General features: G+C 51.1%; 1 protein-coding gene across 5 annotated transcripts; it reads right to left on the reverse strand.

The window, feature by feature from the left end:
- Window positions 1-142: 142 nt before the first annotated feature.
- On the reverse strand, window positions 143-27,738 carry PSEN2 (presenilin 2). 5 transcript variants are annotated; one of them, XM_031438466.2, is made up of 14 exons: window positions 27,663-27,738; window positions 21,323-21,407; window positions 20,667-20,702; window positions 16,601-16,761; window positions 15,343-15,393; window positions 14,341-14,555; window positions 12,981-13,122; window positions 10,763-10,830; window positions 9,854-10,074; window positions 8,684-8,782; window positions 6,240-6,323; window positions 5,770-5,868; window positions 1,959-2,077; window positions 143-860 (listed from the first exon to the last, which is right to left on the reverse strand). In XM_031438466.2, the coding sequence occupies exons 4-14, from the start codon at window positions 16,739-16,741 to the stop codon at window positions 705-707; spliced, it is 1,395 nt and encodes a 464-aa protein (XP_031294326.1). In that variant the 5' UTR covers window positions 16,742-16,761; window positions 20,667-20,702; window positions 21,323-21,407; window positions 27,663-27,738; the 3' UTR covers window positions 143-704. The 5 variants fall into 5 exon arrangements, with proteins under 5 accessions (XP_031294326.1, XP_031294325.1, XP_064333325.1 ...); XM_031438465.2 differs by having other exon boundaries at window positions 5,770-5,871; XM_064477255.1 differs by lacking the exon at window positions 27,663-27,738 and adding an exon at window positions 22,068-22,756 and having other exon boundaries at window positions 5,770-5,871.
- Window positions 27,739-27,747: the final 9 nt, after the last annotated feature.

The following is a 27,747-nucleotide window of genomic DNA, read 5'->3' on the forward strand; positions in this document are numbered from 1 at the left end:
CCCTAGGGAACCTTCTAGTTAAAGAAAGCATGGCAGACAGGTGGGCTTCCATCGTAACTGAGCAAATCTCTTCCCTTTCGTGCCCAGAGCTCGCTACCCCAAGAAGAGGAGCTCACACTAACAAAGAGACCAAACCCCAACATTCCAACAGGATTCATCTCTTTATTGATATTAAGACACTTTCCAGCAGTGACTGCTGCAACAAGGACTCCGTTTCTAAAGGTAATAAAATAATGACAACATCATAGACAAAGCATTTGGGACTTTCCTTGCAGAGAAAATCGGCTTTTCTTCTCCGGGCAGAGTGACCAGGCACTATGTGCCACCCCGGGCGTGAACTCCTGGTCCCAAACACACACACCCTTCCTCCTTGGGGGCCCTCAGGACTCCATGCTGCGAAGCCAGAGCGGCGGCCTTGCCCACACCCCTTCCACGTCCTTCCTCAGTGCATCCGGACCGACTTCCCACGTTTTCCGTCAGTGAAGCCAGTGCTCGGGAGGGGTGAGCCGCCGTCCGGTGACAAAACAACTAGCACCAAAAAGCTGGTTCTTCTTCTTCATGAAGTAAACACGCTTTTTTATTCTTTTTTTCTTTTTTAAGGAAAGAAAAGTCTTAAAAATATATGACACTAGAGTGTAAAACTATACAAGTGTGTCCAGGTACGATTTTCTACAGTTTCCAGCCCGCAGTGCCCGCGCCTCCCTTCAGATATAGAGCTGGTGGGAGGCCAGGGTGTCCATGAAGGGCCGCACCAGGTTGTCTGTGGAGAAGTAGAAGATGAGCCCGAACGTGATGGAGATGGGAAGCGCAGGCAACGCCTTCTTGAACACGGCGAGCAGCAGGAGGGTCAGACACAAGCCCTGCAGGACACAGAGTAGGGCGTGGGGTGACTACCAGTGTGGATGAGGGACCAGAGCAGTTAGTGACAGTCTAGTCCCTGGGCTCTGGGGCTTGTCAGAAAACAGCCCTGGACACCCTGTCATCTTCCCTGCCTTCCCTGGGGGACATATATTTATACAAGAATTGGACAGGCCTGACTGAAATGCCAGCGAGGTTTGGTTCGGGAACTGACGATGCCGTGTCACACGACCCACCCCCTCGGAAGTAGGCACAGTGGCTGCCTATCCTGTCCCCACCCCAGTCGATGCAAGCTGTGGACCAGAGTGGGGACAGGGAAACAGAGTGCATGCCCTGTCCTTGGGGAGGGCAAGGCATCAGGCCAGACAGTCTGGAAATGGAGGAGCCCAGGGGTCTACGACCCTGTCTCTGACACACACTGTCGGCAAATACAAAATGTCCAAAGAACTGGAGCCTCAGCCCTAATGCAGCACGTGACGCCCAGGGCAGAACACTGAGAACCCACCACTCAGAGCCTCCACCTCTGAGATGCAATCACATAGGACGCTTCCCTCATTATGTGTATCTGGCCATGTTAAGTGACTATAGGGTCCTCCAAATTTCACTGCTGGGATCAAAGTGACCCCCTTCCCAAGCCCCAGGAGACCCCTGCAACTCAGAACCCCATGATGTCTGGGTGGGATTCAGGGAAGACAGGAAGACACACAGCTCTGGAGTCAGAGACCTGAGTTCAGACCATAGCTCATCCCTCACAGCTTTGTGCCCTCGGCCAAGGCTTTCAACCTGTTCTGTCTAAATCTCAGGTCATCATCCCTGCCTCAGGTGCCATGAGACAAGCGCACGAAGCTAGCCAAGACCTTGGGCACCTGGTGCGCGTGCTCAGTAACGTCAGAGCCCCGGTTGTCCCTCCACTGCTGTTCCTGCATCTGCTGATGACCAGAACCTCCTGGAAACCTCAGTCTCATCTTGAGGATCCTGGCAACCCCACCCAGCCCCTCTGAGGGGAAAAAGCATCTGAAAATGGCCTTGGGTTCCTGGGCCCCCCAGGGGCCCTAATGCTGGGGGATGGGGGCAGGGAGCATTGTCCATGGCCCACTCACAATGAGGATGGCCACGAAGCAGGCCAGCGTGGTGTTCCAGTCCCCGCTGCCTGTGGCCGCCGCCTTGCCCACCAGCACGCTGTAGAAGATGAAGTCTCCAAGGCCGAGCTTCACGCCCCCTGTATGGCGAGAGAGAACGGACTATAGGTTTCCGAAGCCCCAAGAGGACACAGCAAAGAAGGTTGACACCAGCCACTCTCCCCAGCCCAGGGGACCCAGGGGCCATAGCCCTGGGGTCCTCCGAGGGATGCCAGAGTAGCATCACAGCTATCCTGGACCCTGGGACAAGACCTGGCTGCTTTGGAAAAACAGCAGCCAGTGGGAAAAGGGGGGGACCTATGGCCTGAGTGACTTGCGGTCTGGGCTGTGAGAAGCCAGCATTTCCGATAACTCAGGTAAAACTGGTGCTTGGTCCCTGGTTGAGTAAAGACAAGAGCGAATAAAATGTATTTTCCGGGCCTGGTGGGAGGCCACACAACTGAGTTGGAATTATAAATGCTTTTAAGGAAATTTAACTTCACTAATTTCAAGAACATGTATGATACCCATGGTCCTCTGGAGACTCGCCCCCCTTAAAAATAGCTAAACGTAACTTATAATTAGCATATCCATTCCTGACAGGGAAACAAGAGCTTCTAGAATGCTTTCAAGTTTGTTTCCATTAGTACAACTGCCCCATATGCTGGTTTATGGGATAATTTTGTTCACAGTCAATAAAAGTGTTTATGTAGTAGACTTGAATCGAGTAGGTCTGCATCTGGGAAACTGCTCTGCCCGCCTGCCCCCTTCTCCTCCCTTTTGGGCTCCAAGCAAGAGGTCCCTTGCCTCGGGCACACCCATCCCTTCCTCCATGCACCCGTTTTGATGTCAGCTCCCTCATTTTGGCTCCTGCCTGGGCACAGAGCACACTGAAGTTCTGCAGTTTACAGAGCCGACCCTCCACGCTGTGGGTCTCTCTTGCTACCACCCTGACTCCCGCGTCCCGGCTCTCTCCCCTCCCTTATGTTGCCTCCTGTTCAATCAGTTCTTTCTCAGAGGAGCTCTGTGCTCACCTCCCTGTCACTTCAGAGACCTGTGGCAGCAGGTCCCACATCCCCCAACCAACGGGCTCTGGCAAGGCCATCCTGGGCCCCATGGGCACCCGTCTGTCTCAGCACCCTGTTCTCCTCCAGCTACTCCCCAGGATCCTCCCCAAGCCCCCTTCCTTTCATTCTATAGATGTCACCCACGGGGGTCTGTCCCTCTGGCTGTCCATTCCAACCCTGCACCTGCCCTTGGTACCTTCTGCTGACCTATGGTTTTGACAGCATGTATATCCTGGTAACTCCAACTCGGGTCTCAAACCCTGACCTTCCTGAGCACCACACTCCTTCATGTGTCTCTGGCGTCTCCATCTGGCTGTCCCGCAGAGCCTCACACCTGTCTGCCCCGCCTTCCCCTGTCACCCTCCACGCCTCCCTGCCCGCCCTTTGCCCAGCCAAGTCCTGTCAGTGCCTCCAGTCTGCAGCAGCACCATCTCCTCTCAGCCCGTGGCCTGAGTGGGGCCCCTATGGCTCCTCCCTCACCAGGTCCCCCAGCTGGCTGTGTTCCTTGCTGCTGCCCCGGATCTATCTGGGATGTAGCTCTGTTCACTTTATTTCCCTGCAATAAACCACTAAGAGTTCCCCACGGCCTCCAGGGTGAAGTGAGCTCCTCTGTGAGTACTGCTCACCCTTTAAGGTCCAGCCCCCAGCTGCTCAGGCCACCAAACAGCCCTGAGCTCCCTGAAGCCCTCCTCCTCTCTCATCTGAGCCTTTGCCAATGCTGTTGTATAATAAAGAATCTAACTGGCCTTAGTACCTGGGAGGGAGACCAAATCCTTGGAGTTTTCCAAGTAATAGGAGTATCTGTATTTCAGGAGCCCCTTGGATCATTTATGCAAATGAGACAATCAAGATGGGGCTGGTGACCAAAAAGACCACCTGTGTGTTGAGGGGGTTGGGACTCTGGGCCAGGCTGACCTCTGGTCAGGGGAGGGAGCCTGGAGATGAAGTCCAGTCCCATGAGCAATGATTCACTCAATCGTGCCTACGGAATGAGATCCCAGTAGAAATTCTGGACACTGGAACTCAGTACACATAACCATGTGTGGGGGTGGGGGTGACATGCCCTGACCCCACAGGGAGACAGCAACCCCAGACCCTGCCCTGTGTGGTTCATTTGGCTGGTCCTGATTTGTGTCCTTTACAATAAAACTGTAATTGTAAGTGCAGCACCTTCCTGAGTTCCGTGGGTCATTCTAGCAAATTTTCCAGCCTGTGGGGATTGTGGGAGCCCCCTGATTTGTAGCCCATGGGTCAGAAGTGTGGGTGGCCTGCAGACCCCCAGAATTTGTGGCTGGCGTGTTAAGTAAGGGTGGCCTTGCAGACCGTGCCCTCGGGGGAGACACGCTGACTCCAGGTGCTCAGGGCCAGGTCTGGGTGCAGCCCACCAGCCTCTCTGCAGGGTGACCAATTTATCCTTCTAGGCCCACCTCAGCTTTGTATTCTTCCCCACATTGGCCCTGAGTCCTTTATATCTAACCTCCCACCACCTGGGCTGCTCTCAACTGGGAACCCCTCAAGGGCAGAGGATGCTTTAATTCCGGGGTGTCTCCCTGCTCCTCTGCACCCCTTGGCTCACGGTAGGTGGTCTGTGACTGTGCTGGCAGAATGGCTTTTTTTTTTTATTATTGAAGTATAGTCAGTTTACAATGTTGCGTCAATTTCTGGTGAACAGCACATTGCCTCAGTCATACATGAGTATACATATATTCATTTTCATATCCTTTTTCACCATAAGCTACTACAAAGTAACAAATATAGTTCTCTGTGCCATACAGTATAAACTTCTTTATCTATTTTATATATACCAGTCAGTATCTGCAAATCTATTTTAATCCCCTTGGGAATGTAACTATATCTCAGAACGTATCTGGGTGCGTCTTCAAGAATGTCTTCTACACTGGCTCCTCCTGTCTCTCAACCACCTGGGGCTCTGTCTTGGGAAGCCTCCATCCCAACTCCACCCCTGCCCCGCCCTCCACAGTCCTCCATCAGCCCCAACCTGGAGCAGTGCTGTCAGCGCTGGCCTGCCTGGCCCAGGCTTCCCTCTGGGGCCAGAGCCCACGCCCTGTGTCCCTCACGGCCGCACTGGGATATCCTCAGGCCACTCAAGCCCACACTCCACCGGCCACAAAGCTGCCCCTCCCCACCCTGTCCCTCTCCCAACACAGCTCGAACCCCACTCCCCTGACTGCACCCACCGCTCACAGGACACAGACAGTCCCCTTGTTGATCCAGGAGGCCCTTCGAGCCCCTGCCTGCCTCCCTGCCCGTCTCTGCACTTCAGCCTCAGTATCCTGCCTTCACTTCCTCAAACTCACTGAGCACCATCTGCCTCAGGGTCTCTGCCCTCACTGTCCCCTCGGCTGGAAAGACACCCTCGCTGTGGGTCTCCCCTCCTAGTTCCAGTGGCTCAGCCTCTGGAGCTCAGCTCAGAAGTGACTTCCTCTGACCCCTGACGCAGGTCAAGAGCCCTGCTACTGCTCCCCATCACCCCGTGTCCCCTGCCTAGTCCTCCTGGCACCTGTGCAGTGCGCGCACAGCAGGTACTCAGCCAACACTGGCCATGCACGAGGCTTAGGTGGATGTAAAAGTCCCTGTGGCTTGCCAACAGGACTGCACCTTTGCAGGTTTCTCCTTGATTTGGGAAGCTATCTCCCCTCACGCCCTCCTCCCCTCAACCTCAGGGAGCCCCATCCGGGCCCACGCAGACCATCTGGACACCTTACTTTCCTCCTCTTCCTCCAGATCCTCCCCGGGGTAGCCAGGCAGAGGGGGCTCAAAGACTTCAGGGTACGAGGGCTCCCCAAAACTGTCATAGGAGTCTTCTTCTGGGTGTCCAGGAAGAAAAGACGACCATCGTCACATGAGGAGGAGGCGAGGGAGAGATAAAAAAGCCGGTCAGGGGGTTCTCTGACCTCAGGACTCCCTTGTCCTCACCCCTCACCACGCCCAGCCCGACACAAAGAGGATTCTCCAGTCCACACAGCAAGGAAAGGAAAGCAAGAGGAATGGGGCAGAGACAGAGGACCCAAGTCCTACCGGCACACCATCCCCAAGGTGTGCGTGTCCGGGGAGGTCGGCCTACCCTCCTGCCCGCTCAGTCCTCGTGCCTCCTGGACAGGACAGGCCAGGCTGAGCTGAGTGCAGGTGAAAAGCCACCCTTGGTGATGAGAGGCTGTCGGCCCCTGAAACTCACCCATCTCTGGGTCGTAGGGGAGCTGAAGGGCTCCCTGTGAAGAGGGATCCAGCTTGGCCATGCCCACGGTCCACACCATGGCAGCTGGGAGAGAAGAGAAGGGTCAGGCCTCAGGCAGTACTAGCTGTGGCTGCCCCAGCACCTGGGAGGCTGGTGGGCCAGGCTGTGTCCCCAGAAAGCCAGCACAGGACCCTCAGTTCCCGAGGGTATTTGCTTATGCCCCACTGAGAGGGGGCAACGGGGGAGGGGGTCCAGACTCACTGGCCCAGTGTGGGCAGGCAATGCTTTTTCCTGTCTTTTTTTGCCTACTCACAAAAACAAAGATAATATTATCAGTGAATAGTTTGGTGAACTAATTAAGTTTTTGTTTTATTGTGGTAAAAAAATAACATAAAATATATCAGCTTAACCATCTTGAAGGACACAGTTTAATAGTGTTCAGTATATTCACACTGATCTCCAGATTGTTTTCATCTTGTAGAACTGAAACTCTGTACCCCTCCCGCTCCTCCGAGCCTCTGGCAACCACTATTCTACTTTCAGTTTCTGATTTGGACTACTCAAGATATCTAAGTGGAATCATACAGTATTTATCTTTTTCTGACTGCATTATTTCACTTAGCATAATGTCCTCAAGGTCCATCCATGTTGTAGCATGTCAGAATTTCCCTCCTTTTTCAGACTGAGTAATATTAATATTCCAGTCTATGGATATACCACATTCTGTTTATCCACTCTTCCATCAATGGACCCTTGGGTTGCTTGCGTCTCTTGGATATTGTAAATAGTGCTGCTAGTCAAACATCTGTTCAAGACCTTGCTTTCAATTCTCTTGGGTCTCTCTGTCCAGACATGGGATTGCTGGATCATGTGGTACTAATGTGTTCTTTTTCTGGCCTGGAAACTCTCTCCTGAACTCTCATCTCGTCTCTGCAACTCTCCGTCTGAATGTCCAGTGAGCATCTCAGATACTCTCAGCAACTGCCCTTTGACCCACCCACCAGCTTCCTCCCTCTTAGTAATCAACTCCATCCTTTCTGTTGCTCAGGACCAAAGCATTGACATCTCCTTGACTTTCCTTCTCACAACCTGCACCCACACCAACAGCAAATCTTGCCAGTTCTGTCTCCAAAACGTCCAAGCTCAGTGCCTCTACTGCTGCCCTGGGGCCAAACCCCAATCTCTTTCCTGGGTTGTTTATTCAGCCTCCAAACCTGGCTCCTGCCTCCACTCTTGTCCCCGGCACATTCAGTTCTCCACTCAGTACACTGTGCGTGGACCTGTTAAAACGTAGTCAGGTCAGTCCACAGTCTTCCAGTGGCATCACATCTTACTCAGCAGTAAAAGCCAAGTCCTCACCGTGGCCTAAAGGGATCTGCCTGCCCTCTCCTCCTCCCTCCGCTCCCACCGCCTGGCCGCAGGGTGCTCAGAACATACCAGGCACTCACTGCTGTTACTTCTGCCTGGAGTTCCATCACCAGATTCTCCTAAGGCAGGTCTCTGGTCAAATGTCACCTTGTGACATGGGGTTTCTTTGGTCACCTTATGAAAAAGAGCTTTCCCTCACTACCCTGGAATCCTCAGGCCCTCACCCTGCTTTACTTTTCCACAGAGCACTCCCCTCCTGACTTACGTGTCTGTCTATTTAGTTCCTACCTGTCTTCCCTGCTCGAATGTGAGCTCCATCAGAGCAGAGTGACAGTGAATCAAAGTCGGGACTCATCTGGCCTCTGCCCATCTTCAGGGTGGGCCTAGAATGTGCTTTCACACCATGCGCCAGGCTGCTGACAGCTCTCCACCACAAGCTTGGGTCTTCGTTTATACAGAGATTAGCCAGCACTCTAAAACCCCAGAGCTGTGAGCTCCGTGAGGCCTGGACCTCTGGATCCTGTTTCCACTGCACCCCCAACACCCATCACAGTTCCGGCCACAAAGTGGGGATTTGCCACATGTCTGTTGAATGGATTTATAAACCCCCCACCCAGGCCCCGAGGCCAGCAGCAACCCTGCATGTCTTCCCTTCAGAGACTTAACTTCAACCAGCCGTGTAGCTGTTGAGGAAGCCCAGGGAAAGGCAGGTGCACCCTGTATCCCCAGACCCCTGTCCTGAAGAGTCTGTCTCCAAGTCCCTTTTCAGGGGCGGGGAGGGCTGAGTGGGTGGCTGTGGGCCCATAAGAACGTGCCAGTGGAGGCTGCATGGGATGAAGGGCAGGACCATCTCCCCTGAAGCCCCCTTCCTGCTCTAACTCTCCAAGCTTCTCCCTGTGTGATAGCAAAATACAACTAACCTTCATTTCTGGAAGAAGGAGCCCCTACTGGGATCACCAAGGCTGCCTCCTCCCCTTCAGTCAGGGAAAGGGTTAACTATCTCCTAGTCAACTCTGAAAGCCATGGCCAACACATCCCTGGTTCCCACGACTGAAAGAGGCATGGGGGTCACTCACATGAATATATCAGGGCAGGAAATATGGGCTCATTTCTCTCCTGGGCAGTTTCCACCAGCATTCTTAGTGGCCCTTTGGGGCACAGCACAGCCACGAGATCTGGGAAAACAAAGACGTCCTTGGCATGTTAAGAAAGACATTTATTCCCAAGCAGTCCTCGGAGAGGAGCCAGCCCACTAACACCAGGCAGAGGGGGCAAGTGCGTCCCAGAGCCTTGGGTGAGGCTCTCAGAAGTGCCCTGTTGCTCCAGCATCCCCACCCAACAGGTTTGGCCACCATCCCCAGAGCCTGAGCTCACTGGAGCCCACAGTGGGGCCTGAGCCGGGTCTAAGCAGGTGACTGCAAACAGGGAGCTGCTGTGTGCCTCAGAGACCCAGAGGATGGGCTCGAAGGCCCATTTCTCTGAGCTCCAAATTTCTTATCCTAAAAATGTAAGAAACAGTACTGGCGATGATAATCACACTAATACAGCTGGCCCTCCACATCTCTGTGTTCCGTATCCATGGATTCAACCAACCATGGATCAAAAATATTCAGAAAAAATTTCAGAAAAGTTCCAAAAAGCAAAACTTGTATTTGCTACAAATCAGCAACTATTTACAAATCATCTACATTCCTTTAACAACTATTAACATGTTATTCATATTGTATTAGGTATTATAAGTAACCTACAGATGATTTAATGTACTTGGGAGGATGTGTGCAGGTCATACGCGAACACCACGTCATTTTACATAAGGGACTTGCGCATCCTTGGATTTTGGTATCTGTGGGGGTCCTGGGACCAATCCCCTGAGGATACCGAGGGACATCTATACTAACTGAACAGCAGCTAACATTTTGAGTGCTCGTCATTATTTATGGAGACTGTGCCCAATCTCAGGGTTGTTCTGAGGAGCAGGTGACTTCTGTGTGCAAAGTGCTTAACGGTGTGAGTGCTCAGTACACATTTGCTGCTATTAATAACCATGTCAGCAGTAGTGATTCCACAGGACCCTGTGTGTATTTTTTTTTTTTTACGAAGGTGACCTTCTCAGAAGGGAGACCATCCAGGCCTCCCCGGGGGCAGGGGATTTCTCAGCACCCACCACCTCATGCAGCAGTGAGGACCCGGCCCTGGACATCTCCCCACGGCCCCCACCTGGCTCCCGGCCCGCCTGCACCACCTACCGTACACGGAGATGGCGCCCAGGATGACCCAGGCGGACCACTCCGGGAGGTACTTGATGAACACCAGGGCCATGAGTGCGCTGATCATGATGAGGTAAGCCTGCTGCAGCACCAGGGGGCCCTTCCAATGGATGCACACCATGCCCACTGCCCCGAAGTTCCAGACGGTCAGGAACAGGGTAGGGTAGTCCATGGCCACATTGTAGGTCTTGAGTACTTCCCTGTAGGACCAGAGTCCAGCCCATGGGCTGAGAAACTCAGTGGAGGTGTCAGACCCTGATACAGCTCAACACTCCCTGCTCCTCAATCATGAAGTCCCAGCCTGGTTTTTTCAACCTCCGGCTTCATTTACTAACATCCCCTTCTGCATTTCTATGAGCTCTACAAGGAACCACTTGAAGTTGTTTTCTGGAACAGGGTGGAGAGTACACTGATGTCTCATCCTCCCACTGGTTCACATAAACATGTGCTGACGCAGCCTGGAAGACCCTCTGCCAGTAGAACAGGACCCTGGAGAAGTGTTTTCTTCCATCCAGTCTCTCTGGGCCCTCGGGTCAGGCTGATATCCCAAATCCAGGGCAACAGAGATCACTCTCCCCATAAACTAGGAGGTACCCAGGCCCAGCCTAAAGATCTGAATGTAGATTTTGAGGGGTTTCTGCCCCGCCACCTGGGTTCACAGAGCACCTTCTCTGTGATGGTTCCGCGTATTTGTTTTAAATCAGGAACCAGAAAGAGACGTGTGGCCCAACGCAGAGCTCCACTCCCTGGTCAAGGAGCTGGGCTTGTGCAGCAGCAGCACCAGGGCAGGTGTGGAGCCCAGGGGGCGCCCCTCCCTCCCAGGTCCTCCTCTCCCACAGGGAAAGGAAGGGTCCTCGAGGACCCTGCTGCTCGCCAGCTGCCACTCACCCGAGGTAGATGTAGGTGAAGAGGAACAGCAGCATCAGGGAGGACATGATCAGCCAGCCGTGGATGAACTAGAAGGAAACAGGCTGGGTGAACGTGGGCCCCCAAACCACAAGGCCCCAGGTTCTTGGGGCTGACCCCCAAGCCGGGAAACCTTTCTTCCTTAGGCTCCTCCATGACTACATGAGAAGGTGGTCGTTTTGTAGACAAGGAGGGCACAGAAATTCAAGGGCTTCTCTGAAGGTAACCCAGCAAGCGTGCGAGGGAGCTGGGCCTCCCTCAGGTCTAATGCCTAGGACTCTACTCATTCTCACGGACACATCTCCTGCACACCAGACACGCTCTCGGCTCTGGAGATAAGGCTGCAAGGCCTCTGCCCAAACATGCTGCGTCCCAGTGTGAGGCAATGAGACTATAAACACACTCACAAACACATATTAGCAGGAAGTAACACGGGCTACGAAGAAAAAAATTGGCTGGACAAAGTGACAGGAGACCCACTGGGGTGCTACTTTGGATACAGTGGTCAGGGCAGGCTCTTAAGTTGGCTTTTTTTGAACAGTCAACCTGGGGAGTCAACACCCACCTCGGGGGTCTATAAACAGGTCCTCAGAAAGACATGTTCCTCCTCTCCTGGCCAAATAAGGGAGGTTCAAGGGCAAGGGTGGGGCTGATCTTAAAGCAGTCCTTCAGTCAGTGGTACGGTGGTCACCACTACCAGACTCCCTTGAGGACACACCCATCAGTCACCAGCTCAGGCCACTAGGGACCTCGGGAGGCCCTGGTCAATCCGGCCACACTGTACATGCACTGGCCCTCCTCATCCCACCCCACCTGCCCGGACCACCATCATCTCCTGCCCATGTATGGAGCCTCCAGGTAAATCTTGCTGAATGGAGAGCTGAGCTGCCTCTTAACAGACCCCGGGAGCAGTTGGTGGCACCTGCTGACCATGGCAGTGACCGCTTTCCACACTCTCCATGCTCCTTCTAGCTTGTCTCCACATGTGCTGTATCCTCTGCCCCAAACCAAAAGCCCTCTCCCCTGCTCCCCACCATCCACAGCCTTCCCTAGCCCAGTTAAAAACTCTGCCTCATTTGCACAGGTAATTATTTATTGAGAAGCTCCAGCTCCTAGACACTCCCCTCCCATCATTCACCCCCATGGCTACCCTCAGCTAGCATAGTGCTCATCTCTCTAGATTGAGCCTCCCCATCTTTCTCTCTGTTCCATAGATGATGGCAGCCTGAATACACAGTGCTGTGCACACCTGCAGGTGAATGGTTTTAAATCAGGTAATGTTCAAGCTAACTTCCGTTCAGTCTTCAGGACTTCAAAGCCTTCCTCGGGAGAAGAGCCTAAAACCCATGTCTTAAAGCTCACAGATCTCTAGGGATGGGCAATGGCCATGATTTCAACCAGTTGGGACTCCTCTACTCCTCCCTGGGGTGGCTCTGTATCACGGGGAGGGGGGCACCCAAATGTCTCCCAGCACTGGAAGACCTCAGTGCAGCATCTGCACATCCCTGGCCGAAAGGGAAATGGAAAAATGAAAATAAACCTGGAGGGGAAGTACAGGGTAGAGGGAGCCTTAAATAGAGCATCTCACTTCTTCGGAAGGAGAAGCAAAATAAAATTAACTTCTGAATATGAGAAGTAACACTCTGAACGTTGCAAAGAGGAACTCAATTAAGTGGGATTATGTGTCAATTCAAAGGACAATAGTATTGGGTAATCCCTGGTCAGGGGCAGGAGTGGGAAAAGTGGGAGAGAGTACAGGCAAACCTCGAAGATACTCGAGTTCAGTTCTAGACCACAATAAAGCAAATATCGCAAGAAAGCAAGTTACAAGAATTTTTTCGTTTTCCGCGCATGTAAAAGTTACGTTTACACTATATCATAGTCAAGTAAAACTGCAATAGCATTATGTGAAAAAAAAAACAATTAAAAAACAACATTAATTACAAAATAATGCTGTTGGGAAAATGGCACCAACAGACTCACTCAACGCAGGGTTGCCACAAACCTTTAATTTGTAAAAACTGCAGTATCTGCGAATCGCAACAAAACAAGGTACGTACGCAGAGTTGATTTTGCATGGGGGAAAAAAGAATTCTGTTAAAAAAAAAGCCAAAGGTTGCTGCATCAGAGGCACAGAGGCTTCCTTGGAGCTGGACAGAAGGAGGGGAGCGGGCAGACAGAGGGCAGGGCTGGCACTCACCTTGTAACAGCGGTACTTGTACAGCACCACCAGGAAGATGGTCATGATGACAATGACGCTGATCATGATGAGGGTGTTGAGCACGGAGTTGAGGAGGCGCTGGCCCACAGAGGGCGTGTCCTCAGTGAACGGCGTGTAGATGCTGAGGGAGAAGGCAAGGGCCGGGTCTCTGCTCCCTGCCTGCTGGGCGCACCCCACGGCTCGGCATAGGCACCATGCTAGGGCTGCCCCAGAGGGGTGCCACCCACCATCCCTGTGAGCTGCCCTGCCTTTCAACCCGTCTCCTGGCTCCCGACTACAGCCTATGACTGAGCCGATGTTCCAGCCTGGAAGAGCCGGGCTGGCCTCACCAAGGCCTCGTCCACTCCCCTCCCAGTTAAACCCTACCACGGAGGTGCTTCTTCCTGCCCACCCCACCTCTCAGCTCTGGTCCAGGGAGACCCAGCAGTTCCCCACCCCACCTCCCCATCAGTCCCACCCAACCCAGGACGCCTCCACCCCTACTGCTTCCCCTACCATACCCAGTACAGCCCAGGAGCTGTACAGGCAGCTAATAAACTCAGGAGACAATTTTTTGATCTCTCGCTCTGTCCAACCTGGACTTTAAGAAGCAAACTGCCTGTGATGTTCTGAAACTACCTGCTTTTCATCTGTGCTGCTCTGAATCCCAAACAGACTATAAACTTCCTGAGGGCAGGGGCTTCTCTCTGCTCTTTTCTTTAAAAAACCAAACCAAAACAACAAAAACTCTCTAGTTTAAAAAAAAAAAGATGTTTAGAGAAGGCACTCAGCAGTGATTAGCACAGGAAGGTGGGGGAGGGGCAGAGGAAGCTTCTCCTTTTTTCATGCTGCTGCTACTGCCATTCTTTTTTACTAAAATAAACAAAATCTCCCTTGCAAGGCTGGAAGCGAGCTAAGGAATCATCTGGTCCTCTTTGGTTTACATTCATGAGAGCAGAGGCCCAGAGAGAAAGCGACTCGTTCACAGTCACCCAGTGATGGGTGACACAGCCATACCCAGGAGAGCCTGCCCTCTGCAAGAAGATCCAGCGTGCCCGAGTGCTGCGTGGTGGCACACTGCTTTAAGCCCTTCATGTGGATTAACTAGTTCAATTCTCCTGGTAACTTTGTTCTCAAACCCATCATACAAACGAGGAAACTGAGGCAGAGAGAGGCTAGGAATGTGCCCAGGCAGGTCATCCAGCCAGGAGGCAGTGCACGGACCAGGGTGTGGATTTGGGCAGCAAACAGTCCCTGCTCTTTACTGCTGTTGGCACTGGGGCTGCAGGTGCAGTGAGCAACGGAGGCTGCAACCCCTGCCCCTGCCCTATGCCCTGCCCCTGCCCGGCCCCCAACTCACAGCTGTCCATTCTTCTCCGTGTAGAAGCGCACAGATTTGATGGTGGCCACCACCACAATCATGCACAGTGTGACAGGCACAAACAGCATGATCACGTGCTTTGCCCCATATTTGAGGGTCAGCTCCTCCTCCAGGCCCGGCGGCCGCCCGGGAACCCCACTGCAGACATAGCGGTCAGGGTCCTCCTCGTGGTCCTCCTCGCTATCCTGGCTTCTCTGGGAGAGACCATGTTGTGAGCATCACAGAATGCCCCCAGCTGGAGGCCTACCAACATAGCGCATGGGTGTTTTGGAACCAGAAATGAGACATTTGGATGTTGCTTTCCAGATATAAGAACCAGTCTATGGGCTGTACTTTAGATATGGGAGTGGTGGGATTCCAGGACATCTGGAAAGTTTATGAGGCTACCTGGAGAAGACTTAGAGTTGGTAATAACCACCACAGATGTAGGAAGCAAGGCCATGGTAGCCACAGGAGAGGACAGACTGCAGAATGGGTTTGCAGCATGTCTAAAGATCTGCCCCTTTCCTCAGGACAGAACTCAGGATGCCACTCAGCTCTGTTCCCACGGTCATACTAATGTGGGAGGAGACAGGACAGGTGATAGTAAGAAGGCAGAGACTAAACATCTGTGGTTGACAAATCAAACTAGAATGCTCAGCACACACGGAAACTCTCTGGTTGTAAATAATACATGAAAATTTGCAGAGTAAGAAGTTACTTTCAATGTTTTGCCCCTAAAAATCAAGCATGCAAAATTTGCACCTCTGGACCAAAGAGTGTAACTGGGTGTCAAACATTTGAGAGGATCTGGGCTAAGGGGGAAGGTTGGGGAATATAAATGAGGAGGCAGCAAAGGAGGGCAGGACACCTGCCAGTCGCTGACACAAACTGATCTTCAAGAATTTGTTCTGGAATTGTGGCGATTCAGGGTCATTAGCTGCCTTGTTAATTACATTAATAGCCAAGACAATGTCAAATGAAATAAAAATAAAAAATGACCGTTGCTTTGTTATCAGTTCTTTGCAGGGAGAATTCCATGGAGACATTCAGCTGAGAAGGAAAGGAAAACTGTTAATGAACAGGAACTGAAACAACTGAAATGCACAAAAACTCCAGGAGATAAAAGAACTAGCAAGAAACTGCTAAGGAGTGCCGTGCAGTGGCCTCGAGCTGGTGGCACCTCTCTCAGAGCACAGAGAGGACCGGAGAAATGAGCTCAAGTTCCAGCAAAGAGGATTAAGCCTGGCTGGAAGAAAAAATTCCACACAGAAGGTTTTTTAAATAGTATAATGGGCAAAACAGAGAATGAGACTCGGGCAAATTCAAATGTTGTTTTATCCTGATGGGGAGGGAGGTGGCTTGGCAAGGTGGCTCTCCTAAGTCTATCATCCACTTTATAATGCTATCATTGCCTGCCCTGCAGGCTGCAGAGGTAAGATCACAGTGCAGCCCACCCCTCCTGTTACAGGCTAAATGTTTATGTCCCCCAAATTCCTATTTTGAAACCTAACCCTCAATGTGACGGTCTTAGGAAGCGGGAGCTTTTAGGAGGTGATTAAGTCATGACAGTGGAGCCCTCATGAACGAGATTACTGCGCTTATAAAAGAGACCCCAGCGAGCCCCCTCACCCCTTCCATCACGTGAGGGCTCACCAAGAAGACAGCTCCCTATGAACCAGGAAGTGGACCCTCACCAGACACCAGATGTGCCAGCACCCTGATCTTGAACTTCTCAGCCTCCAGGACAGTGAGAAATTTCGCCCAGTCTATGGTATTTCTGTCATAGGAGCCTGAATGGACTAAGACGCATTTGCAGCTCAAAAGTCAAACATGAATCAGGTACACCCATCTCCTGGTTACCACATCTGGCCGTCCACCAGAAAGGTTCCCTCCAGCAGTTTCTTCCTGCTGTCCTTCAGCCTCTGTGCTGCCTGCCCTGGCATCCAAACCCACTCGCAGGTTCTGAGGAAACAGTAACCTGCACTGGGAAGGTAAATCTAAGGGGCAGGGCCAGGGTGCAGAGAATCACTCAGTCCATCAGAGTCAATTGTTAATAGGCTGTGTGTGTCTTGAGTCTGCTATAAATAAAGCCCTCACGGACCTAAGATCTGCCACGGGGGACCACTCATCCTTCTGGCCAATTCTCTCACCTTTACTTCCCCCTCCCTCCCGCATCAGGGAATGTCTGGTTTCCATTCATTAGGTACAGGAACCCCAGAGGCCTGTCTGGAGTCCTCAGACTCTGGCAGGAACCTACCCACTGGGCAGCACTCTCTCCATCCTCCAGGCCTTGCCGGCCCTCCTGGCAGGAGCGCGGCGTGGGGCTCTCAGCCGACATCAGTGATGTCCGCTCGTCACACACTTCTTCCTCGCTGTCAGAGGCCATGAACGTGAGCATGGCCCCGCCTCCGAAAGTGCCTGGAAAAAGGAGCAGAGGGGACCCTGTTCCACTTTCTGCGAGGCAAGGGCAGCGGAGGGTGAGAGGCGGCTTTAAGACCTGGACACAGGTCCTGCCCAGCAATGACTACCCAGGACACACATGTCAAAGGACTGCTGTAAAGTAACAGTCCCCAGGAGCCACCACTGAGGCTGCTGTGGCCTCAAGAGGGACTAGCTAGAGGAGATCCAGGCCACAGGGGGCAACATTCCCAACTGGAAACGTCAGGGCCACTCCAAACAGTCAACACAGTCATGCATTCTATCAACAAACATCTATTCAGCACCTTTAGTGTGCCAGTGACAACTCTGCCCTAAAAAACCCCCAAAAACCAGCCATCCAGTGTGACAAATTATACAATCCAGGTGTTCACTGGAAGGTACAGAAGCACAAAGACAGGACTAAGACTCAGAGATCAGGAATGCTTTCTAGAAAAGATAACATTAGCCGATGGAGAGAGGCAGGAAGGAAGGACAGGGTATGAAGAATGTTCCTGCCAGGGCTCTGCACTTCCAGGGCTGGTGTAGGGGTAGGGGCTGGGAGTAGGAGTCAGGCTGTGGAGGTATAAGGGGTCTCTGGTGCTGTGTTAAGGAAATGTGCTTCATCCCCCGAGGACAGAGATGTCAGATCAGATCTCTGGTTAAAAATATCAGTCTGGCCACTAACTGAAAAAGGAGGGAAGGTGACCTCCCTGGAGACAATTGTGGGAAATGAACAGGGTGCAGCAAGATGGATGTGAGTGAGGGGGTAGAATTCAGAAAGGGTAGGAGGCAGCCAGTCAGGGCCAGATGCAGGGGATAAAACAGGACAGCATAGCCAGGCAGGGAGTAGGATGGGGGAGAGCAAGGTTTCAGCAGAAAGACTGTAAGCTTGATCCAGGAATCTGTTGATGTAAACGGGTTAAAGGGGGAAAGAGTCTAGAAGGTGGCTGAGTGCCCTGGTCTGAGGCAGAGGGGAGGGAGATGAGAGTCATTAGTTTAGAAGTGGCAGCCGTGGGAGCAGTGAGCTCAGACCAGGGGGGCGAGTGTGTGTGAGGACTGTCCCCCAAGATCGCTGTGCTGCCCCAAGCAGTGTGTGTCCACAGCAGCACCACGTGGGAGCAAAGGTGGCCTGAAGCCCTACTGACACCCTGGGCAGGGCCAGCAGAGCCACCATCAGGGCCAGCTTCCTCATCACTAGCCTCCTGGAGAAACTGGGGCTGAACCTCATGCTACTAGGGACGGACAGTCAGGTCTGCTCTTTGCTCTGAGTTTGTCTCCACATCAGTCACCCCCAGAATTTATAATGTTCAAACGGAGTAGGCAGGTTCCTTCTACCAAGTCAGCCAGTCCCGTTCATCTTGGCAGGGTCTGTGGCTGTTGCTTTTTTTGAAGACAGTGCCCCAGGCTGTGGCCTGGATATACCCAAGTGGAGTTCTACTCCATCCCCCAAGTACAGGCCCACAGCAGAGCCTGACTCTGCTCACCTCACTGACTCAGACCCTTCCAAAAGACTCCCTGGAAGGGATTTAAAAATGAATAAGTAAGCTCCCCTGGGTTTAGCAGAGATAAGACTAAGAGAGGGGACAGTCTATCAGCTGTGGGGATTAGACATCTCAGGTCTCGAGGAGAAGATGGACATGAAACGGGCCTCAAAGGTTAGGAATATCTTGCCAGGCAGAGACTAAAGGAGGTGGGGCATATGGAAGGTAACTCAGAAATAGATGATGGGAGGGGGACCTGGCAGGTCCTATTCTGACAACACCCAGCAATCTGCTGTGGCTGAAGCGTGGGGACCAGGGAGGCAGCGGTGGGAGGTGGGACCACCCCAGGGAAGGGTGTGGGGGTTGAGGTGGAGGCTGACCGAGGGGGAGGAGCTGACGCTGGCAGGGGTGGGGCACAGGGAGGGCACGGGGAGGAGCATGAGGGTTTCAGAACTGAAGACGGAAGTGAACAGAGTGCTCTTTGTGGGAACAGGGTGCCTGCTGAGCACTCCCACCTCTTTCAGGGAACCCCCAGGGCTGCAGAAAGCAGACCTGCCCCTCAGTGGCCAGACCTCGGAACCAGCAGAGTCCACATAAAAGCCTAACTTGAAGGGACACAGCTTTGCAGCCCAACACTCTGTGAGGCCTTGTGAAGTTCTTAGCTTTACTTCCTTTATCTGTGGTAATGAAAGAAACTATCTAATGGAGATCCAAGAAGAGAAACTATAACGCTCTCCTCTGCAAGGCTTAGCCCCGCTAGATAAATCCTCAGCAGATGCCTGCTTGGACCCAGGAGACACCCTCATGGCCCACTCTGACAATGGTGAGTCCATCCTTAAACACAGAGCTGGCTGCGTTTCCTCAAGCTACATGAGGACAGTCCGTCTGGAGCAGTGCAGTGGCTCTTTCAATACTTTGCTTTATGGCATGTCAGTTTTGTTTGGGGTGTGAGTTAGTAATTTAGTTCCGATCGCCCTCCTGGTCCTTCCATGCCTCTGGAGGGCCTGGGATTTATCTTCGCAGTGACCAGAGGCGCAGATCAGGAATCCTTGCGTCTAAACATCAGGGCTGCAGCCCCCGAGGGCAGAGGGTAAGCTCACCCTTCAAACCACAACAGGTGCAGCATCGGGGCTACCCCTTCTCCTAGACTCCCAAACAGCAAAGCATGAGGGAAATGGACCAGCAATGAGTGAAGATGCTTCCTGGAAGGAGAAAGGGAGCTCTGGCGCAGGTGAGGACAGAAAAGCAAGGGACACAGATCAAGGAGGGTTAGGGCCTTCCAATTTCCATTTCTTCAGCCAGTAGCCAGTTCCCAGGAGAGCACTCCTGCCCCACAAAGTCTGAGAAGGGAGGGTCTACGGAGGGTGGGTCTAAGGGAGGACTGTATCCCTTCCACCTGGAACTGCACTGCCCCGAGGGAGAAACGTCAGGATACTACAAAACATGCTTTTCCATCCAACACGTACTTCATGGCCTCCTCACCAGAAAACTAATGCTCCCTGAGCAGGTTCCTTCCCTCCCTGGGCTGTGCCTGACCCCCAGAAAAGCAGGTCACAGAAGGGGCTGCAGCAGCTGGTCTGGGCCGTCAAAGCAAGGGCACCCTAACCACAGCCCCTGGGCCTGGTGGGCGTGGATGGACTCGTGGAGGTGCCTCTCGGAGCTCCAGGCACCTGAGGATATGGCTTAGGACAAAAGGAAGGCTGCATCCCCTGAGATGCTGTTTCTCAAACCTGAGCGGGTGGTGGTGGAACAGGCGCTGAGCCCTTTCTGTGCACCAAACACAGCAGTCAGGAAGGAGGTACTGCCATTCTTCCCCATTTTACAGATGAGGAAACAAATTAAAAAACTGACAGTCACCCTTGGACTTAGGTAGGTTCTGAGCTCTTAAACACTATGCTAGGCTACTTATTTAAAATGTACCTCCCAAGCTCCATCACGACCAAAGGTCCAGGGATCTGCATTTTGAGACAGTCCCTAGGTGATTCTCAAGCTGGTGTTAGACCTTCCCTGGAGCTGCCCCTGCCAAGTAATCAGATGTCCCAGCCTGGGCCCCTGGCTCTGTACTGCAAGTGTCCAGTTACAGTCCACCTCCCTGTCGCAGGGGCAGGGCACCTCACCCACCTACCTTGGCACACCTACTGCTCTGCACTACTTGCTCGCTGAACGGGGGAGTGAAAGAATGAACAGTCCTTTCTCCTGAACGGCCCATGCCTGGTCAGAGAGCCACTGGGGAGGCAGAGGAGCAGAAGCTCTTTAGACTAGGAGAGCCGCAAGGGGAGAAGAGTTACCAGGCTGAAAAAGTCCCCAAGCACTGCCCACTGTGGAGGAGGGTGTGGAAAAACTGGGTCTCAAACACCCCCTCATACAAACTGGACCAGCCTTTATGAAGGCAGTAAAAATTGAGAGCTTTAAAAACATTCATACCTTTTGATCCTGAAATGCTACTTCTTGGAATTAGTCCTAAGAAAACAATAAAAGATTTACATAAAAACATGGTTGTTGCAGTCATTTATAATCGTTAAAAAAAAAGTGAAAATGACTAAGATTCCTGACTCTGTATGATAATACATCCATCTAATGAGGTCTATTATATGACTACTAAAAGTCTTATTTCAAAGAATATTTAATAACATGAAAAAAACAAGATGTTAAATTTAATAGATACAAAACTTCACATATATAACCATCTGCTTTTCTTAGAAAATGTATGTATAGCTATAGAATATCTATTGTATATATAATGTATATAAAATCTATATAATCTATATAATGTACAGAAATGAAGGACAGGCAATTTACAAAATATTATAAAACATAAAGGTGGTTTTCTTTGGATAGCAAGATTGTGGGTGATTTTTACTTTATACTCTTCTGTATTTCTCAAAGCTTCTATAGTAAACATAGATTGTGTCTGTAGTCTGTTTTTTTAAGCTACTCATTTTTTAAAGAGAATAATGAATATCAACATTTAGAGAGATTTTCTTCCATCCTGCCCTCTCCCGCATCCCCACTCACTGGTCTGGGAGGAACAAATGGACTCATGAAGCTACTTTACACCTTCTCCGGGCCCCACTTATTACCTTGCTCCTTAAGGAGAACAGAGCAGCTGGGACGTACTCCTTCTGCTTCTAAGGTGGAACTGAAGCCTGATGGTACTCTGAAATCCTTGGAGGGAAAAAATCACCACTCAAATGTGTGCAGATAAACAAGCTTCTTGCTGGATGTTCATCCACACCAGAGCACCAGTGACGCCAAGAACTCCCGCCGGGAGGCTGAGTCACAGGCAGGTGGGGGTGGGGCCGGGTGACTCTCCTATCGCTGATGTCAAATCCTATCAACCACATAGCAACCAGCTCTCCACTCCCTCAGAAGGAGCAGCAGGAAAACATAGAGAAGCTGATGGGAGGAACGGGTGCACAAGACCCCGGAAACCCTTCCCAGAACAAAGCACTGTGGCCAAAAGCTGCCTTGGATCAGGATGCACAATCACACATTCAAAGAAACCACTGCTCACTCCCATTAATTGGCTGAACAGGACTCAAATGCTGAATTAGCCAAACCAAGGAAATCTGACCCAGAGAATTTCCCCAACCTTGCTTGTGCCTGCAGTTCCTGCCATTATTATGGGAACCCTGGTGACCCAATTTCCTCGACCTTATTTTCATTTCAGAAAAATGCAAAGGTTCTGACCGTAAAATCTAACTAGGAAACAGATTCCTACCTAAGTAGGAAACTGATTTTTAAATGCCATGGTAAACACTGATGCCTCACGGGAAAAGATGGAAGTTGTGGCTCTAAAAGAAAACTGGGAGTCACTGCACTTACCAGAAACAGGTGGGGCGGCAGAGAAGGGCTTGGATGCGGGCACTCGCTTTCTTTGTTGTAGCAAGCCTAGCTGAACAGAGCCCCTCCTCTCTCTCACTGTTGGAGGAAGCTGACTTAAATATTATAGTAGTTTGACTTCAGTTATTCTAGGTTTGTTACTAAACCTTGTATGTACTCCATTTTCCCTCAGGAATATTCTATGCTTTCAATGTGCACACTTCGGGTCTTCAGAATTTTAACTAGAATTTCTATGATTCCCTCATCTTGAAAATAAAATTTACCTATCCTCAAAAAAATTATAGTAGTTTCAGGTGTACAACACAGCGGCTTGACAGTCTTATGGATTATATTCCATAGTTACTATAAAATATTGGCTATATCCCTGAGCTGTACATTGCATTTTTGTATCATTTATTTTATACGTAGTAGTTTGTACCTCTTAATCCCCTCCCCCTCCCATAACACTAGTTTGTTCTTTGTATCTGTGAGTCTGTTTCTGTTTTGTTATATTCGTTCATTTTATTTCTCAGGGCTCCCTCAAAAAGGGTGGTGTCAGTATTAAACAGGCCACTTCCCATGGTCCCATGGCTACCTGCCAGAGCTCTCCTGACCCCTGGGGCATTTCCAGTCTTCCCAGGGAAGGGTTTGCTGAGGTGAGGAAACTCTCTTAGACGTTCCCACGGCTTACGTGCCTGCCTCCCCTGGCCCTGAGCACCTGACCATGTATTGGCCCTGGCTGACCTTCATCCATCTGTCCATCCATCTCAGCCCACATTTGCTGGATGGTTCAACACAGGGAGTCCTGCAGGGGGCCTCTGAGGCACCACTCCGCCCTCCTGAGTCACAGGCCCCAGGGGACCCTATGGGGCCTCCTGAGCCTTGACCTAGGCTCTAGATTTACCTCAGTCTGCCCTTTCCTACTCAGCAGTGCTCAGGAGATGATTTCTCTCATTTCCTGAAGGAGCCTGGAAAGGGGGGAGTTCGGAGGCAGCAAAGGGAAACTGTGAAGGTTACCACACAGGCCATGCCCCTAACATGCCACCTCTGAGTAGGGCGCAGAAAAAACTGTGTTTTTTTTTTGTTTGTTAAACAAAAAGGATCAAGCCAGTGGTCAAAAGCTGAACCTTAGAGACAGAGTTCAAATCAGCTGGCTGTGTGATCTGAATCACATATGCAAACAATTTAATTTCACACGGCCCATTTCCTCTCTTGTAAAAAGCAAGACAGGCATGCTTTGCAAGATTACTGTAAAAACTAGAGATATATGTAAAGTGTATGGCACAGAGTAGATGTTCAATAAATGGTAGTTATAATGAAGATGAAATACAGGCAGGGACACAGTGAGAGAGGGGAACAGAAACCCGTCAATGCCCCTCCTGGAAAGTTTCGAACCTGCGAAACCATCAGACACGTGAGTTGAGCACTAAGGTCAAGCCTTATCCAGGACCTGGGTGCTTCCACTTTAGCCCCAGCCCAGGGCACGCTGGCAACGTGAACATTTTATGAAACAAACAGGCATGTCCACAGACTGATATCAGAGCTCGCAAGGACCTGAAAGGCTATCTGGTCAACACCTCATTTCATAGGGAAATCAAAGCCCAGAAGGACAACAGGAATTGGTTAAGGGCCCACAACCAGAAGCCACAGTTACAGCTCAGGTCTCCAAATGGCCAATGAGGAGCTCTTCCCTGCTCCTCAAAGTACTTGCGAGGGTCACATACGCAGTGACCCACGGCCGCAGTCACACAGGCAGGCCGCAGTCACACAGGCAGCCCACAAAACACAGACAAGAGGTCAGGAAACGTCTCTTCACTCACCCACAAGGTTGCCTGCCACCTCAAATACTCAGTAAAGTCTCTCTCCCACCCCTCACTCCACAGCTCCAGCCCAGGGCCTCTCTGCCCTCCCTCTGCTACCTCCACATGGGAGGGCAGTGGCGGGCAGGGCACCCTGCAGAAAGTACTCCCATGTGGGCAGCAGTGCAGGAAACAGGGCACTGTGTCTCTGGGTCAATTCAAAAGGGAAGGTGGGACAGTGTCTGGCTGGTGAGATAAATAATGGCACATTCAAGTGTTCTACACATCCACCAAATCCAGTTTTCCAAGAATTCTCAATGCAGGGAAAATTCTGAAGGCATAACATTAACAGAAAAAACAGGATACAAAACTTAATCTGCAGTTTTCTACCTCTAATATTTTAATCGATGAATACAGGTATGTACATAAAGTACTGTAAGGAAATGTATGTTAAGAGTGGTTCTCCGGGCTGGGGGCTAAAGGATGACTTGAAAAAATATTTCCCGAGAAGATATGTACACCCCAATGTTCACAGCAGTACTATTTATAAAAGCCAAGACATGGAAACAACCTAAATGTCCAACAACAAATGACTGGATAAAGAAGTTGTGGTATAGTTATACAATGGAATTCTACTCAGCCTTAAAAAATAATAAAATAATGCCATTTGCAGCAACATGGATAGACCTGGAGATTGTCATTCTAAGTGAAGTAAGTCAGAAAGAGAAACAAAAATACCATATGACATCACTTTTATGTGGAATCTAAAAAAAAAAAAAAAAAGACAAATGAACTTAGTTACAAAACAGAAACAAACTCACAGACATAGAAAACAAACTTATGGTTACCAGGGTGTAGGGGGTAGGAAGGGATAAATTGGAGTTGGAGATTTGCAGATACTAACTACTATACATAAAATAGATAAACAACAAGTTTATACTATATAGCACAGGGAACTCTATTCAATATCTTGTAGTAACCTATAATGAAAAAGAATATGAAAATGAATATATGTATGATTGAACTATTATGCTATACTCCAGAAACTGACACAACATTGTAAACTTACTATACTTCAATAAAAAAACCCACAAAAAACTGTATTCAAAAATAAAAAATTTAAAAAATTAAAAACAAACAAAAAAAATTTCCCTAATTTTCTAGAGTGAACATGTATTGCTTTTTATTCTTTTTTTTTTTTTTTTGCTTTTATTCTTAAAGGGTCAGGAAGTTTCTGGTTAAGATACAGCAGAAGATAAGCACCTTTTACATTTTTCTTCCCATTGTTCCACAGGACTGTACTTTAGCAAAGACGAATGAGCAACCCATTCCCCCAAGCAATGATAAGACTGGACAGAAATGATCCCCCTCCCTGACATCTGGTCTTCCCTGAGGACCGATTCGAAATTCCTTTTCCCCAGACTGTAACACGCAGCCTTACCACCTCCAGGCCCAGAAGCCAACACTGATTACACAAGGCTTGAATCCATGTCAGATCCGGCCGGCAAGGTGAGGAGAACTTCCCAGGCCCTGGCTGAGGACAGCCTGGAGGACATGCCAGCCCCAGAGTCCTAGCATTCCACCCCCAACCCCACCCCCAGCTGCTGGAGTCCGGGAACAGGTGGCAATACTTTCAGAAACATTTGTTGTCTTGCCAGTCCCCAACTAAACAACGTTTAAAAGTCAAAGCAACAGCTGAAAAACAGCCAAACGTGTCTTTAATAGAAACATGCATGTGACCTTACACACACACACTGTTTTGGTTTCTTTAAAACAATTTTTTTTTTGCTTTGTCACGTAGTTACTAATGGAGACCACACAGCAGTGGGCAGCAGTGCAGGGACATGGATAAGGCATGAGTGCGGGAAGCCTCCTGTGCAAAAACTCAAAAAAGAAGACACAGCCAGCTGGGTTCAAATCCTGGTGCCCACAATCACAGAAGCCACAAAAGAGGACAAGCTGCTTGTCTCCTTGAACCTCGGTTTCCCTTTCCATAAAAGGGTAAAAATAAGAACTACTTCAAGGTAATCCAAGCTCTTAAGACAACTGTGATAACTACTGTACAAAGCAGCTTTTTATTGTATATAACAAATTTATATAACAAGTTATCTTGTCATAAGCATCATCAATAACTTAGAGAAAGGCCAAGGTAGTTGGAAGCCTCTCATTTGGCAAACCCTGGGTGTGCAGCGGGATAGTGAGTGGCCACAGAGGAGCTGGTGGCAGGGGGGTGGTGACAGGCATGACAACCTGCTCTGGGGCCTCCAGGCATATCTGAGTGGCAGCCTCTGGCCAGGCTCTTCCTTGTCCTCCTCTTCCTCAAATAGACAGGCTCAGGGCATTCACCTTCCATCCATGCACATGTCAGGCTCTAGACCTGGTGCACAGATACTTCAACACCAAACAATACAGACTTTTTCCTGAACACCCATCCCACTCCACAGCAACGTTCCTCCAAGCTCCCCACTTTCAGCTGCTGCCCTGAAAGCCCCCTTGCACACCCAAGGCACCAAACTGGACAGCCTGCCTGATGGGCAGCTGAGGCTGCAGCTCTGAGTTGGAGGCTGGACCCCAGGCCCCTTCACCAGCTCGGCCCAGAAAATACAGCTGCTAACACATTTCCCCGCCCCCACACAGCCACATTCACACAGACGGAAACCTGAGGCTCACACACCTGAAGCAGCTTATACAAAGCCTTTAATTACTGCCAAAGGTCTTGGCTGAAGTCCTTAGAGACTTAGATGTCTACAGAACAGGCCATGCAGACATTAAGGGCACCCATAAGGGAAGCCGGGGTCCGTACTGATCAAGTTATTTTCAGGACAGGCTGACAACCCAAGCTGTCAATTTTGAGTTAAGCTGGCTCTGCAACTGTTCTGGATGGGATGCCTCGCAGGTTCTCCATCTGTAAAGGAGGATGCAGCTACTGCGCCCATCAACAGTTCATACCGTGAAAAGGGAACAGTCATCAAGTCACCGATAAGGGTATTTTATCCAACTGCCGAAGGGCTGAGGTTTGGTCCCAAAGCTGGACAACAGAAATAGAGGCCAGGACAATGGGTTCTAAGGCTGGCTCTCATACATCCTACCTGGGTGACCTTGAACAAAGTCACTTTAGCTCTGAGTTTCTTCATAGATAAAATTTGGGGTGGGAACTAGCTTCTGTTTCGGGTTCCTTCAGCTTCAAAAGCTTGATTCTGGGAGTCTCCTCATAGCTGTAAATGCCTGATAAGACAGCCAAACACCGTTGATAACGAAATCGGAGGCTCCAGGCCCGGATCTGAGGTGTCCCTCACTTAACGCGGAAAGACCCTTGCCTTCCCTCCTGCCCCTTGCAAAGCAGTGCCAGGAGCCGGGTGTCACAACCTGGCAGGGCTGGGCGATGACTAGATCCCAGTCAGGATGGAGGAACACAATGCGGCGTCCGCACGCCTTCGAGACCCACGTGCACGGCTCCTTTCAATGCCCCGGCCCTTTAACAGCTCGCACCGCGCCCACCCCCGGCTGGGGCTCCCGCGGCAGGGAGCACCGATCCCGGCTGAAGGCCGGAAGCCTGGAGCCGCTCCGCGTGTTCCTTCCACTCCCCAGTTCCGGGCCGGCCCTCAGCCCGGCTGTCCCAGTGCCCTCCCCTCCCCGGCCGCTGGGGCCGCAGCCCCGGGACCGGCGAAAGGGCCGCGACCGGCCATCGCAAGCGGCGTGCGGAGGGCAGGGCCTGGTCCTGGGACTGCGGCTCCGTACTGCGCCCTCCATGCCACTGGCTGCCGGGCCCGGGCCGTCGCGCCCCAACTCGCCCACTCACCTGCTCCGCCGCGGCGCTCCGGCCGTGTTTACCCGGCTGGCCGAGCGCCCGCAGGGCCCGCCGCCGGCGCAGACCCCGCCCCAGA

This window comes from Camelus dromedarius, chromosome 21 (assembly GCF_036321535.1).
Source record: "Camelus dromedarius isolate mCamDro1 chromosome 21, mCamDro1.pat, whole genome shotgun sequence".
In the NCBI taxonomy this organism is placed as follows: domain Eukaryota; kingdom Metazoa; phylum Chordata; class Mammalia; order Artiodactyla; family Camelidae; genus Camelus; species Camelus dromedarius.